At 43.9% G+C, this 15694-nt stretch overlaps 1 protein-coding gene across 1 annotated transcript; it reads left to right on the top strand.

Moving 5' to 3' along the window:
• The first annotated feature begins 1967 nt into the window (after positions 1-1967).
• Positions 1968-14819, top strand: ANKRD1 (ankyrin repeat domain 1). Its single transcript, XM_084904819.1, has 9 exons — positions 1968-2331; positions 2986-3165; positions 4068-4205; positions 4333-4440; positions 7625-7723; positions 9215-9313; positions 9537-9635; positions 9750-9848; positions 12232-14819. Exons 1-9 carry the CDS (start codon positions 2305-2307, stop codon positions 12340-12342), a joined length of 960 nt encoding a protein of 319 aa, XP_084760945.1. The 5' UTR covers positions 1968-2304; the 3' UTR covers positions 12343-14819.
• Positions 14820-15694: the final 875 nt, after the last annotated feature.

Genomic DNA, 15694 nt, shown 5'->3' with positions numbered 1-15694 from the left:
TATCTACAGCAAGTTACTTAATGTGCCTGTTCCTTGGCTTCCTTTCTGTAAAACGAAAGCATTGGTCATACTTGAACTTTGAGGGCACCAATAGCTCTGGGATTCCATCTTCAAGACTCATAAACAGGCCCTGGCCAGGTAGCTCAGTTGGTGAGAGTGTTGTCCTAATACACCAAGGTTGTGGGTTCAATCCCCAGTCCCAGAACATATAAGAATCAACTAATGAATGTAGAAATAAGTGGAACAAAAAAATCTCTTTCTCTTTGCCTCTCTGTAAAATAAATAAATTAATAAATAAATAAATAATAATAATAACTCTTAAATAATCCATGACTCTCCCCCCAAGATAACTCCTAACACTCCCCTCAGGTTGAGTGTGACCTAGGACAAAAAGGCATAAGAAATGGTAGGAAAAGTTTAAATGGCCTCTTCTTACATAAAGAGACCAATGAACATGGTAACAGCTATTGCCACCTCAAAGAAAACACCAGGAAATTTTCTTTAGATAAAACTCCTTTAGGAGAGAACATTAGGAGATCAAAGCAGACATAGGGGTTACGGGGAGGGTCCTTCTCTGCCAGTGTTTAGTTTGGGGAGTCAATGTCTCAATCAGAAAGTTCCAGAGAAACCATCCGTGGGCTAATTAGTAGAAGGGGCAGGAGAGAGTGGCAGCCAGGTTTGTGGACTGGGTAAGTCTGAAGGCGTATAGACACAGAGAGGTCACTATAACATCCTAATTAGCACTCCCCTCATTAATACTCTTTCCTCTTCCTTTGTTTCTTTTGCTAAAAAAAAAAAAAAAAAAAAAAGGGGGGGGGGTTAAATGGCTTTGAGATAGTAACCCATTTCTCCTTTAACTATTAAGAGGCCTATATATATTTTAATCCTCTCCCAAGGATATTTTTTCTATAGATTTTCAGAGAAAGAGAGTGGAAGGGAAGAGGGTGGAAAGAGAGAAAGAGAGAGTGGAAGGGAAGAAGGGAGAGAGAGAGAGAGAGAGAGAGAGAGAGAGAGAGAGAGAGAGAGAGAGAGAGGAGAAAGAGAAACATCAATGTGAGAGAGACACATCTTTCAAAAAATGACTGGTTACCTCCTGCCCATGCCCCAACTAGGGCTAGGGATGGAGTCTGCAACCCAGATACATGCCCTTGACCTGGAATCAAACCCGAGATCCTTCAGTGTGAGGACTGACTCTCCAATCACTGAGTCACGCCGGTCAAGATGAGACCTAAAATTTTTCACATAACGTGGCACCTCAGAGACAAGAAACCTGAAACATGCCTGCCCAAAGCATAGCTCTTTGCTTCTCTGGCAATGCATCTCAAACTCTGATGCAGCCCAATGATCTGAGTGCTTTGAAAATACAGATTCCTAGGGTCACCATAAATGGGCTCAGATGCTCTGAAGAGGAGCCCAGGGGTCTGCATTTTTTACAAGCTCCCATAGGTGTCCTTTACCCACAGCCTCTGAGAACTTTGGCTCTGTGACCTAATCAAGGTCATACCGTGGCAAATAACTGGTCTCATAGAATCTATCCCTGGGCCATTGGATCCTTTTTGAATAAAAATTGCTCCAGTAAGTACGCTGTTTCAGAAGACAGTAAGTGTGTCTGTCATATGCTAATTATGGCCAATGACGCCGCGAAACAAAAGTGCATTACTGAATGCTTTCAATTTCTTATAATGATGGCAAGAAGGCATGTCATGGGGCCTTTTTAGCCCCAGACATCACTCCAGAGAATTCCAACAGATATAGACAGGGGCCATGAGGACTCGGGACCTTTCCTCTCAGGCTGTTTACCCACAGGACTAGGGTGTCCTGAAGTAACACTTCCCCCAGTGAAGTGCCGATAAGTCCGCTTATCAGAAAGATATTACCGGGAGTGTGATGTGCAGGGTTTTTACATTTTCCTGATAGAGTTAGTCATATGAACGCTGACAAAGAAGGCGAAAGAGCAGTGTTGTGGTGCAATATCAGCAAGCAGCTGTCCCCCGGCTTCCCGATAGATAGGATGACTGGCATTGCTGAGCGGTGCGGTCACTGCCAAAGGAATGGCCCTCTCACATTTCCTCTTGATTCACATATTCGGCGGGGTTGCCTGTCATCTCCTCCCTCTTCTGCTTCCCAGACACTGAGTCTGGAACGAAAATTCACCTGCCTCTGGGCTGGCCGCGGGTGGGGGCGGGGTGTTACTTGGGCTCCCAGGTTGGAAGATTATCTCACCGGGTCCTGGCTATATAAGCAGGGCCGACGGAAGGGATTCATTCCGCAGGAGAAAAACATACAGACACACTTCAGGCCAGCATGATGATGCTGAAAGTGGAAGAGCTGGTACGTAAGAGATGTTATTTTGATGCAGTGAAAACTGGTTTTAATTTGAAAAATGAAAATATCCTTTTTTCTTTCAGGCATAATGCACAGGTATATGATGCACAGTGAAAATGTCATATATGGAAAAACGGTTGGGTTATGTGATAAAAATGAGTGACACTGGGAAAATGGAGCTGGGAGCAATGAATTTTCTACACGTTACTTATTTATTACCTTCTCCTTTTTGGTTTTATTACGAAAGTGTACACTCACAAGTCATTATCAATATGCCTTAGGGAAGAAGCTCTAGGGCAAGAACACGTGTCAGAAAACTTTTCAACTCAAGGCCAAGAGTTATCAAAAGCAATAAGATGAAAGAATTTTTTTAAGTTTTCAGAGGGGGTGGTTTTGATTTTTCCCAGGAGACATGTGACTCAGTGGATGAAGTGGAATTCAGCATATCAATCTAACCTAACCCTTGATTTAACTATGACAGCAGGACAAGAACCTGGAGGTAGTCCTGGAACATCGCAGCGATGGGTCACCCCTGAGATCTGACAGTTGCACAGGGACGGCTGTTGCCAGGGAGGACCAGGGCCTCCTGCAGCATTCCTCCGCAGAGGAGACGCCAGGACACGCCCTGCTGCTCTGACCGGCCATCCTCTTCTCTCCTAGGTCACCGGGAAGAAGAATGGCAGTGGGGACGCTGGGGAGTTCCTCCCCGAGGACTTCACTGATGGAGAGTATGAAGCTGCTGTTACTCTGGAGAAGCACGAGGACCTGAAAACACTTCCAGCCCACTCAGTGAGCCTTGCAGAGCAGCAGTGGAAAATTGAGAAACAGCGAGAGGCAGAGGTAAGAACTTTCCATGGGATCCATTAGTGGGAGGTTGAGGATAGCGTAGGGAAAAGGAGGTGCCAAGGAGGAAGAAGCAAGGAGGGAAACAAAATAAATGCCACCAACCCAAAGATGTTTCAGATCAAATATGAGTCCCCATAGAGACAACTTCTATGGGATATGTTGTGGGAAAGAATTATTTGGTGAGACTATGTCTTCCAGATTCTGAATCGGTGATGGAAGGTTCTTTGACCATCTTCTGATGGAAAGACTCGGAAAGAGAAAGGTGTCCAGTGAATTTCTGATCTCACATGCATCTAGTTAATCCTTCTTTCTCTCAATAACGTGGTTTGTGGTATAAGGATCATTGTTTGACTGTGTCTACTATCTGTGTTGCTAAGATCTGTGTTCCTTAGTGAATTTTCATTACTTAATAACCACAGATAATACATGCATTAGTTAGCTGTAGCCCTTGGACAGTCTGTTTCATGGTCCCTGCTTACTGGGCCACCTGAAAGAGATTGGCATTGATATTTCAAAGCTTAGCACTCATTATTAGATTATTTTGGGTTAAAAAAAAAATTCTTGAGTATAATGAAAACATTCGACAGAAATCTGCGGCTTGTTTATGGCAGTAATTACAAAATCATCACTTCGAGACTAGATCCTATCTCCAATTAGTCAAAAGCTGATCCTACTTGCAAGATAAGTGAAGCTGAAGGCAATTAATTAAAAAATCAGGCCCCCACATCCTCGAATAAGAAATGACTAAACTGAAATCAAAGATTTATTTCTTTTTTCTATTCTTTTGCTCAAGCTATACGCATACTTATCTCAGAACTTGCAGGTTTTGTTTAGACACCATCAGAATGCTTGTCAGTAGAACTCAACATATTTTGAAACACAGATTTCTTTTTTAGCTCAAGAAGAAAAAACTAGAACAAAGATCAAAGCTTGAAAATTTAGAAGACCTTGAAGTTATCATTCAACTGAAGAAAAAGAAGAAATACAGGAAAACTAAAGTTCCGGTTGTAAAGGACCCTGAACCTGAAATCATTGTAAGGGCTTTTAGGCTTTGTACAGTCTTACATACCTGGCGTGTGTGCTACAGGGGAATCAACCCGTGGAGGGTTTGATTGAATGCTGGGCCGCTCCTGGGTAACTCTCACCCTATTTTGGCTTTAGACAGAACCTGTGGATGTGCCCCGGTTTCTGAAGGCTGCCCTGGAGAACAAACTGCCAGTAGTAGAAAAATTCTTGTCAGACAAGAACAATCCAGATGCTTGTGATGAGGTAAGGCGTGCACAAAGCACTGCAAAACCCAGCTCATTAATTTTGTGTGTCTTCTGTACTGAAGCCTTGCTAATATGGTGCCAAAAATCAATCCACCTGAAACAGCTTCCCCAGCTGTTGCCACATATGTCAGCTGCATAACAGAAGAGTACAGTGGTCTAACCTCCCTCCCCCCCGCCCCCCCCCCCCCCCACACACACACACCACACACATACACACAAACCTGGATTAGTGCTACTGACTGAATACATTTTTGCACGCATATATTTCTGGCTGATTTTTCACAAACTAGCCTTTAACTTCTTAGATCCTTGAGGTAGGCTTTTAATAAGGCCAGGCCAACAAACTACCTTCGCAGAAATAGAGTGCCCCTCCAAAAATGTATATACCCTTTTTTCTGATAGCTCCATGGATGTTTCTTTCTTTTCAGATTTAACCCACTGGAGTTAATAATTATTCAAAGTGTCTATGCATTTTGGGGGACACCCTGTATATACTTAGCATCATCTCTGATTGGACCCCAACACATCAGCTCTAGGTGGGACGTTCAGAGACTAGTGTTCACGTGCCAGTTCTATCTCTGCTTCGCTACTTGATTTCTGGCAGCTAATCTGCACTTCCCAATCTCTGTTTCCTTATCTGTAAAGAGGGCACTGGAGTGAAATAATGCCTAAAGTTGTTGCAGCTTTAATAAGTCTAATTCACCTATTTGTATGAAGCCAGTTTTCCAGAAAATCACTAACATTTTTGTATTCAGAAATGTAAGTGGGGAATCATTTCTGAAGTAGAATTAAAAATGAGTGCTCCCATTTTCTTAAAATGAATTGAATACTTTTTGATATTTAATTTACCAACAGTCCCAGATGAAAGAAAACTGTCTCATCTGCATGATAAATAGCACACAAACAATGAAGGTGCAAAACACAATAGAGGGAAAAATCACCATTTAGGTCAACTTGAACCTTCAAGTTCACATCCCAGTATGTAGCCCTCTAGGCATTTAGAAATGTACTTTGTAGGAAGCACAAATCTCAGTTGCAGGATAATTGCTCTAGTTCTGCAATTTTAGTGAATTTAACATTTCTTTTTTTTTTTTTTTTTTTTTTTTTTAATAAGTTTTTATTTTTCATATTATTACAAATGTTCCTTCCCCCCCCCCCCCCCCACCATTGCTCTCCTCCACCAGGTTCCCACCCCACCCTCTGCCCTTTCCCCTCTCCCCATTGTCCTCATCCATAGGTGCACAGTTTATGTTCAGTCTCTTCCCACGCCCCCCCTCTCCCCTTTTCCCCAAGAATCGTCAGTTCACTCCCCTTCCATACCTCTGATTCTATTATATTCAACAGTTAATATTGTTCATCAGATTTTTTTAATTTCCTTGGTTTTTAGATTCACTTGTTGATAATTACGTATTTGTTGTTCATAATTTTTATCTTTGTTTACTTTCTCTTCTGAAAGAACCCCCTTCAGCAATTCATATAATTCTGGTTTGGTGGTGATGAACTTCTTTAGCTTTTTTTTATTAGTGAAGCTCTTTATCTGGCCTTCGATTCTGAGTGATAGCTTTGCTGGGTAGCTTATTTTTGGCTGTAGGTTCTTGCTATTCATCACCTTGAATATTTCTTGCCATTCCCTTCTGGCCTGCATGGTTTCTGTTGAGAAGTCAGCTGACAATCGTATAGGTGCTCCTTTATAAGTTACTACCTTCTTTGCTCTTGCTTCTTTTAATATTCTCTCTTTATCTTTTGCTCTTGGAATTTTAATAATGATGTGTCTCGGTGTGGTCCTCTTTGGATTCCTTTTGTTTGGAGTTCTGTGCGCTTCCTGGACTTGTAAGTCAAATTCTTTCACTAGGTGGGGGAAGTTTTCTGTCACTATTTCTTTCAGTATGTTTTCGATATCTTGCTCTCTCTCATCTTCTGGAACCCCCATAATTCTGATGTTGGTTCGCTTGAAGTTGTCCCAGAGGTTTCTTATATTATCTTCAATTTTCTGGATTCTCTTGCCTTCTAGCTTCTGTGGAGGAGTGTCTTCTGGCTCTTTATGTTCCAAATCTTTGACTTGATTCTTGCGATCTTCTCTTCTGTTTTTAGGACTCTGTAGAATATTTTTTATTTCAGACAATGTATTCTTTATTTCTTGTTGATCCCTTATCATTTCTTGTTGACTCCTTATTAATTCTAGTTGATCTCTTTTCATATCCTCATAGGCCTTATCCATCTTTTCTAGGAAATTCTTGAAAAACCTTATAAGTGTAGATTTGAACTCTATATCCAGACGCTTTTTGTCCTCCATTTCTTTCGTTTCTGATCTATTTTGTTGTCGCATTTCGCAGTTACAGATGGGACGGGGTTTCAGGGTGGAGCCTGCAGCTTTGGCTTCCGTCAGCCCCGCCCTATGCGGGTCCTTCAGTGCTCGCTGCCGGCGCCTCTGAGAGAAAGGTGCCCTCGATTTTCGCCTGCTGCCAAACAGTCTATGCTCTCCCACAATGAGCCCGGTATTGGGGTTCAGTTCAGTTGGAAGTGGAGTTGGAGGTGGCGTTCAGAGCAGTCTGGAGCCCCAGTCTCCTTCCCGTCAGGGCAATCCCGCGGCACAGCCGACCGTCCCTTCTCTGGGGGCAGTGTGCGCGCCTCCGGGACCTCCTTTCTCCGCTACCCCGGGGTTCCGACTTACAGCCCAGCTCCCTATGGCTGAGCCTGAGTCCCCGGGGTCTGGCCCAGATCTGGGGTTCAGAGCAGTCGGGGGCCCAGCACAGTCGGAGTTTTATCTCCTTTCCGCTAGGGAACGCCCGCCAGGCACTCGGCCTCCCTCCTCTCCAGCTCCGTCCTCTCCCGCGCCGCGTGTCTCCGTACCTTGGGCTTTTACAGCTCCTCCGTGCTTCCTTCTGGTTTTCTCCTTGCTTCTTGTTGTAGGATTTCCAGTCAGTCGACTTTCCTGTAGTTCTGGGTAATGTCCATTTTATATTTTAGTTGTATTTTATTAAAATTGTTGTGTGCGGCTGCGGCTAGTTGCCTACCCGAGCAGCCATCTTGGATTCTCTCCTGAATTTAACATTTCTAATTCATAAAGAAGCACTCCAGTTTCTATCAATTAGGTCATCCGAGTCCCGAGATTCATACCCACTAGAAAGGATTTATGCACATTTTTTATATGCATTTCTCCCTTTGAATCTCTATCCTGACAGTATAAACGGACAGCTCTGCACAGAGCATGCTTGGAAGGACACCTTGCAATTGTGGAGAAGTTACTGGAAGCTGGAGCACAGATCGAATTCCGTGATATGGTGAATATATTTCTTCGCTTGGAAATAAGCCAAAATGTATAAACTATAGGAAGCTTGAGAAAAGCTAAAATGAAACACTGGGCTGACTGGATTGGAAATTGATCTGAGAGAGCTAGGGCCAAAAGCTTATTTCTCCACACAAGAGATGGGACTAGGTCATGTGGAAAGTATTTTCTATACATACTGAAAAGGAGAGAAGTGTTCCAGAGGAAAGGAGGAAGTGAAAGCTGTTGGGCAGAATTCAATATCCTCATCAGAGAGCTGGGTCATTATCAAGTCAGTAGCATTACTGAGAAGTAATACAGTCCACACTCGCCTTTCAACATCCCCGCCCTCCCATTATACACGGCAGTCTGCGTGCGGCCCCCGGGCTGCCGGCAATGAATCAGAATTCTCTCGCTGCATGCCTTATATGATAGATGCCGACTGCCGTAGACGTGATTTGGGGCTAGGCTGCATACTAAATGAATTGCATCTATGGAAAGCAGCTGCTTTTCAGACCTCAATAATTCAACACTGTGATTTCTACAAAGACCAGTATACAGAGGATTTTATGAACTGAAATTGAGCTGGAAAATGCTTTATTTATTTAAATGCAGCTCAATTTGACTTGAGAGCAAAGCTGGAAAGGTACACGAAGAGTACAAAGGATTTGGCCACAACTGAACCCAAAAGACACACAGGAAAACAATTAAAGAAAGAAAAAATGAAGTTAGCATGTTAAGACACTAAAATCCGTGAGGGTGGGATGTGACAGGCCAGAGACAAACCACACAGAGCAGCGGAGGGGCCCTCTCTGAGTGTGCAGCATGCAGGGACCACAAGGGATGACGGTGAGGTGCAGAGACTCTGCTCGCACAAAGGAGAGACCACAACGGGAAGGAGATAAGAAACAACAGGGGCTCAGGAAGAGGTGTCAGATCCAAGTTAAAATCTTTTGGAAGGGACCCCTTTTATTCTGCCAGAATTTTGAGGTACACTTTTTTCTAGACCTTTTGGGCATTTGTATTTGGCAAAAGTGATTAAAAGTGGGTTTGTGTATCTATCCTGCCATTCACTGGCTGTGTGTCCTTGGGGAACAAACATGACTACTGTGGAGCCTTGATTTTCTCATCACAGTGCCACCTACCTCATTCATAATGTTGCCGAGAGGATGACCAAGGAGAGGGTGGCTGGCACGAGGAAATCCTCAACAAACTGTAGTTCTTATTCTTCTTAATACATATTTACTAGACTAAGAGCTAACGATGCACACGACAGATGCACACATAGGCATGCCTATGCTCCCGTTCCCACACATGGAGTTTAGGTAAAACATTTGGCAAAGGGCCTTCAACTGCAACAGTTGGAACTGGGGATCTAGACGGGGACAACCACTGCCACCAGATGTAAAAGCAGGTGTGCCTGGGCCTTAGCCACCAAGTTTGCACTGATTCCTCTGACCAGACCCTTCTTTGCCCTAAGTCATGTCCTTTTACCTCCCGGGTATAGCTGGAATCTACAGCCATCCACTGGGCAAGCCGTGGAGGAAATGTGGATGTCTTAAAATTGTTGCTGAATAAAGGAGCGAAAATCAGTGCCCGGGATAAGGTATTTCTCCTCTTGCAGCCCTGCGCCCCCTCCCCCTTCTCTCTCTCCCCCTCTCCTTTCCATTTCTCCTTTCCCCCTTCCTCCCACCTTTGCCATCTGCTGGGAGCCCATGCAGGCTGTGGGGTACCATAGTGGCCACTCCCCCGCCTCCCCACACGCCTGGGGGTCTGGGACAGCCGGGTCCTCTCGCCCAGCAAATCACCCTCGTTCTTCACTCTCCCAGCTGCTCAGCACAGCGCTGCATGTGGCCGTGAGGACCGGCCACTACGAATGCGCCGAGCACCTCATCGCCTGCGAGGCGGACCTCAACGCCAAAGACCGAGTGAGTAGTCAGAGTTTACTCCTTGCTGATTTGGGATTACTCCCCAAGCCGATACCCACGGCACCCACCCCTGTCCCCAGGACCCCCTTCAGCGTGGTCACTCTGCTTCTCTAGGAAGGAGATACCCCGCTGCACGACGCCGTGAGGCTGAACCGTTACAAGATGATCCGACTCCTGATTATGTACGGCGCTGACCTCAACGTCAAGAACTGTGTAAGTGCTCCAAGCAAGGGACCCTGCCTGCAGGATTTCCCATGGATAAAACCATCTTGGAAATTGTCCCACAATGCCTAGCATGTCAAGGGTCGTCTCTGATGATTTCAGTGCCCCCGTTGGTCCATTCCATCCCTGCTAACCTTGGCAGACTCGGGTCACCTGGTCAGAGTTGGGGAGAGCTATGACTTCAGTGTCTACTGTGGTATCTAGTAATTCTTTTAGAATGTGGTCTTGAAAATACAAGATGGTCCAATTGCTCGCCTCCACGGACACAAGTGCAATCTGCTGTGATCATCCTGGCTGAGCAAGGCCTGGGGTTGACAGGAATAGCCACCACCTTCCTGAAGTGGTCTGATTCCACAGTGGTCAAGGCAGCCAGAGCCCATGAGCTCAAATCAATCAATATCCAATCCCAGGAATTCCTCCCTCCTGACAACAGCATTGCATGCTACCACTTTCTTCCAGGGGCCGCTGTACTGCTGCCTATATTTTTGAGATAATCTCCATCTATTTTCCGCTTTGGCTTATCTGCACATCCCTCAAAAATAATTTCCTATATTTAGGCCTTGAAAATGCTTGTATAAGTCCCCTTGACAAGTATGTATTAATTTAGCTTCATCTGTAAGCAGGGATTGAAACCAACTTCTCACGGTCCCAATTCCCAGGCAAACATCATCTAATATAAGCTTTAAAAATATCACCCAGAGGAAGGGGTGTAAATTACTGAAAAAAATAACTTGAAAGCTTTTGGAGAATTGCTTAAAAAAAAAAAGGAAAAGAAAATCCCAGTGATCATATAATGTGAATTATTTCTTCTCCTTATTGTATTACTATGAGACTGAGAGGAATATATTATCATGAAAACAATTGGCTTGATGATTGGAACAAAGAATAAATGCAAGAAATAGAGACTGCTGCCTGGGGTGGGAAAACTTAAAAGAAAGAATTCCCTCACCCCTGATTTTGGGATTGGTTTTATCTAATAATTTAAAATATCAGAAAAAGAGTTGATTCAAACAAATCTCCAAAGCTGCAGAAAATACATTTTCCCCCCCCAGACAGTGAGACACTACCCGCAGAGATAAATAGCATACAGATTGGGGAGACTGTGTAACTAGGCAGAAAATCAGGAGATAGATTTCAATAGAGAGGAGTGCCAAGAATTTATGGAATAGCCAAAAAAAATACAAATAGGGCTAGGAGTTCTGTATATCAGTGAGACCCAGGCATGTGGGTTCTCAAACTATTCATGTCACCACAAAAGACCAATAAGCTATTGGAAACCATCTTGGAAGGGGTTGGAAACAATGCACAACATGTTATTGTATTGTTGTCCAAACTGTCTTCATGTCTGCTGATAAGTGTTTCTCAAGAGAGATGCGTGAGAGGTTCCAGAGTGAAGGCTACAGGGCCACTAACTCAATCTGCACAGGGGCAGGCGAATCATATAAATAACATAAGCGGTGGCTGCAGGAATCTGTGCACAACGCTTTGCAAGGTGGAGGCCCTTCCCAAATCCAGCCCGTTGTGGCTCTGCAGAACCAACCTCATGCTGCCAGCTCTTCTGATTTTTTTTTCCTCAGAGATCACAAATTCAGTTGGGAATAATCTCTAATTTTCCAACTGTTGACAATTAATTCCAATGTACAACACACACACACACACACACACACACACACACACACACACACAACCTAAGCTATTTGGGCCAACACAAAACAGGTCTCTAGACGGATTTGCATCTCAAAGCTTCCAATTCGCAATCTCCCTGTTAGAGAGAGACTTCTGAATGGAAGCAGAAAGTTTTCGAACGTCTCATATTTAAAGACAAGAATTGAGAGATGACATAATTTTAATTTTCTGTGATATCTTGAGTCATTCAAAAGAAAAAGAATTTTGGCATCAAAAATTATTTATTCGCACATGTCACTGATGTCACCTCCAGAAAAGAAAACTTTGCTGGGAGAGAGCTTAGTGTCACTGGTTGTGAAAAATCTACCCCCTGGAGCAGTAATAGTTCTGAGCATTTCCTGAGTATTTAAGCCAAGGCGTTGAAGCAGCTGGGTTCCCACCAGTTCTTATCAATCAAGGAGTTATTTTACAAATTGATAGGAACTGGAGATTTTTATTAATACCTGAAATGGTCCCGTGGGGGGAGGAGGGAACGGGAAAATGCTAATCTGAAATGCCAAAGGCATTCCCATGAGAAACAGTGAAAGACTGGTTTGAATAAAAATGGCAAATCACTCACAGAAGAAAGCATAACACACTCCAGTAGCACACACTCATCCATTACCTCGTTAAACGTTCCTTGAGAGAGGATGTGAATGTATAGATGCCTCCCATCTGGAAGTCAAATTGCCTCATCTGTTTTGATTAGGCTGGGAAGACCCCGATGGACTTGGTGTTACGCTGGCAGAATGGGACCAAAGCGATATTTGACAGCCTCAAAGAGAACTCCTACAAGACCTCTCGCATCGCCGCCTTCTAAGAGACACGACTGCGGGCTTTCTTCAGCTGCTCCTCACCGGTGGCGTTGGGAAGGCAGGGGCCCAGAGAAGAGCAACTGTTATAAAACCCTGCTTCTCATCAACCTACGGTCAGGCTGCACCTTAGGAAGTTTTGAGAAAGCACGGGGACATAGGCATTGAAATTTCCCTTAGAAGCGACCCACTTTATTTATTTGTACCTATTCCTGTGTACTTATTTATTTATTCTTAAGTGAACTCCACTATCACCGACACTCAGATTCTTTACGCTCATCTGCTTGGTGGGCAGAGCTTGATTCATACACAATGCTCCAGAGCCTTCCCGTAGATAGCCCATAACCCACGGCAATGAGCAGTGCTCGGTGGCTGCCTAGGTGTCACCTCACTCACGTAGGGTATTTCAAGGTGTTTTTAAGAGACAAAGGTGATTATTGCCGCCCTCTTTTCTCCTGAATTTTTACTGATGAAGTCTGAGGCGATGGAAAAGCATAGAGTGAAGGAAACAGTACATGGAAGAGGACAGGAAAGCCAGCCATTTCCAGGCTGGGCCCGGTATTCCTGACCAAGTCGCGCACTGTGCTAAGGTGAAGCGGATGTTGTGAGGGAGAGCGGAGTGCAGTGGAAGGAGTGGACAGTGGGGCCATGCAGAATGGGATTTGCTCAAAAAGATGAAAGCAAAGCAAATTGTAAATGTGTAAATGTATCATACGTCGTATGTATATTTTATATTCATAATAAAAGCAAACACATCTAAACCTCTTTCTAAGTACTTCTATACGTGAAAAAGGCGATTTAGATGGGGTGGTGTTGTTCCTCCAAGTTCATCAGAGTAGGACTGCCCTGTAGAACAGTATTCCTCAGTAGTTAACATGTATGTGGATCCCACGAGGATCTTAGAATTCAGATTCTGATTTTGCCAGGCTCAGACTGGACCTGAGGTTCTAGAGGTGGTGGTATGCCACAACCACACCTTGGCCTGCAAGGCTTGAAAACCACTGATACAAAGGCGTAAGTTCTTGCCTGGCTGTGGTGGCTCAGTGGTTGAACATTGATAAACCTGGATTCCTGATCAGGGCTTACGCCCGGTTGCAGGCTTGATCCCTGGTGTTGAGCGTGCAGGAGGCACCGATCAATGATTCTCTCTCATCATGGATGTTTCTATCTCTCTCTCCCTCTCTGAAATGAATACACACACACACACACACACACACACACACACACACACACACACACGCACTTTCTTTTGGCCCCAATGATGGGGAAAAGAGACCCCTGGTGGGCAGAATGTTTACTGCATGCTAACCAATGCTCCTTAAGAAGTTCCATCAGGAATGGACTGAGGTTTAACCATTATTGTGGACAGCTCTGGCAGTGTCAAAGGCCTTCAACAAAAAAACACACACCTGTTGAATAACTTCCTGCATACAAGGGTTTTGTTGCAAGGTGTTGGACCAGGTGCTAAGACCTGTGATGAGAAAATTCGATGAATACTAAGAAATAATCACAGAATCAAATTATTCCCATTGATTTTTTTTTTTTTTTTTTTTAGCGAGTGGAAGGGAGGGATTAAGGGGTAGGGAGAGAGAGAAACATCAATGTGAGAAACATCGATTGTTTGCCTCTTCCACACATCCTGACAGGGACAGGGTATTGAATCTGCAACCCAGGGTACACGCTATTCTCATATTTATTTTTTCAAAACACCAAGTCTAAAAACCAAGCACATACACAAGCAAACAAAAACACATAAGACACTTTGTTTGTTAAATTCATTAAGTTTAGGGGAGAATTTGATGCATACTATCTCCTTATCCAAGAAAAAAAAGAATGTTTCCAATCATGTATTTCAGTCTTCTTTAATTTCCCTTATTTTCACTTAACAGTTTTCTTCATAGACATCCTACACATTTCTTAGTAATTTATGTCTCTATGAATAGGATCATCTTTTAAAATAGTATTTTATAAAGCACTAGATGGCCAGTGCATGAATTCATGCACTAGTGGGGTACCTTGGCCTGGCCTGCAAAATACGGCCAAAAACGGTTCTCTGACATCCCTTGAGGGATCCCAGATTGCGAGAGGATGCAGATCAGGCTGAGGGATCCCACTGGTGCACCATCGGGGCCAGGGAGGGGCATGGGAAGTTGGCCAGCCAGGGAGGGACTACAGGAGGCCTCCAGGGCGTGTCCAGCCCATCTCCCTCAGTCCCAATTGGCTGGACCCCAGCAGCAAGCTAACCTACTAGTTGGAGTGTCTGCCCCCTGGTGGTCAGTGCACATCATGGGGAGCAGTTGAGTGGCCTTAGCATATCATTAGCATATTATGCTTTGATTGGTTGAACAGCCAACCAGTCAACCAGACACTTAGCATATTAGGCTTTTATTATATAAGACTATTGTTAATTAAAACTATTAGCTTCTGTATATTTATTTTATAACTGACCTCTTTGCTGAACTTTTATTAAAGGTAGTATGGGTCATTCTGTTTCAACTGAATCAGTAGTGGTTCATGTTCTAACAAAAGCACACATCAGAAGGAAACCCACTGGCTGCTATTCACTGGTGACCAACCATCATGCCCTAGTAATTTGAACGAGATAAGCACATATTCCTAAATAGAAAGCGGCACAACTGTAAACATATAACAGATTTGTAAACTAAAAGGGACGTGTATTTCTAATCTTTTCCCAGTTGCTTCTCTCGTTTTTCAAAGGCAGTCACATCTGCAATAGCTTTACCCATTAAAGTCCTCATTACTGTATCAATTGACACACACACACACACACACACACACACGTGAGCTGAAAAGCAGATTAAGCATGGCATAAAAAAAAAAAGGTTGACTATACATCCCATTCAACATTTCACGTCAGTGTAAATTGTAGAGATCTACACTCACGTGCGCCAATCTTTTAAAGAAAGGTCAAAGCCTGTTCTTGGGAGTATGGATGCACTGATGAGAGATCCACAGCTGCCCTTTGAGTTCCAGTCTCTTTAAAGAAGAAGGAGAACTTAAGACTCCAGTAAAGCAGGCCAAGTGCAGATTTTTCACTGGATCTCCCCCAAATCTTAGCTATCCCATTCACACCTTTTTTTTTGACAGCACTTCTCCTCTTCAAACCTTTCAAAAGCATCAACTTTCATGTTCCTGGAAATTTTTTTTTCTTTTTTTTGCCCCCTCATAGTTCATCATAATTTTTAACCAAGTTATATAATTTTACAATGCTAACGACAATGACACAAGGACTCGTGAATAAACACACACCTAACTTTTGGTGAATCCAGGAGGGGTGTGGGCAGAAGCGAGCTGTCACTCGGGTGGCAGACTCCTGGTGAGGGCGTTCAGTAGCAGTGG

This window comes from Pipistrellus hanaki (genome assembly GCF_964339955.1).
Source record: "Pipistrellus hanaki genome assembly, chromosome: 14".
Taxonomy (NCBI): domain Eukaryota; kingdom Metazoa; phylum Chordata; class Mammalia; order Chiroptera; family Vespertilionidae; genus Pipistrellus; species Pipistrellus hanaki.
Note: the sequence above shows the minus strand (reverse complement) of the source record. Positions and strands in the feature narration are given on the sequence as shown.

Excerpts from the sequence above, each read along its gene's own strand:
- ANKRD1 (XM_084904819.1), top strand. The coding sequence starts at position 2,305 with ATGATGATGCTGAAAGTGGAAGAGCTG. Across the intron at positions 2,332-2,985 it reads TGCTGAAAGTGGAAGAGCTG|GTCACCGGGAAGAAGAATGG; the intron begins GTACGTAAGAGA and ends CTTCTCTCCTAG. Across the intron at positions 7,724-9,214 it reads AGATCGAATTCCGTGATATG|CTGGAATCTACAGCCATCCA; the intron begins GTGAATATATTT and ends TCCCGGGTATAG.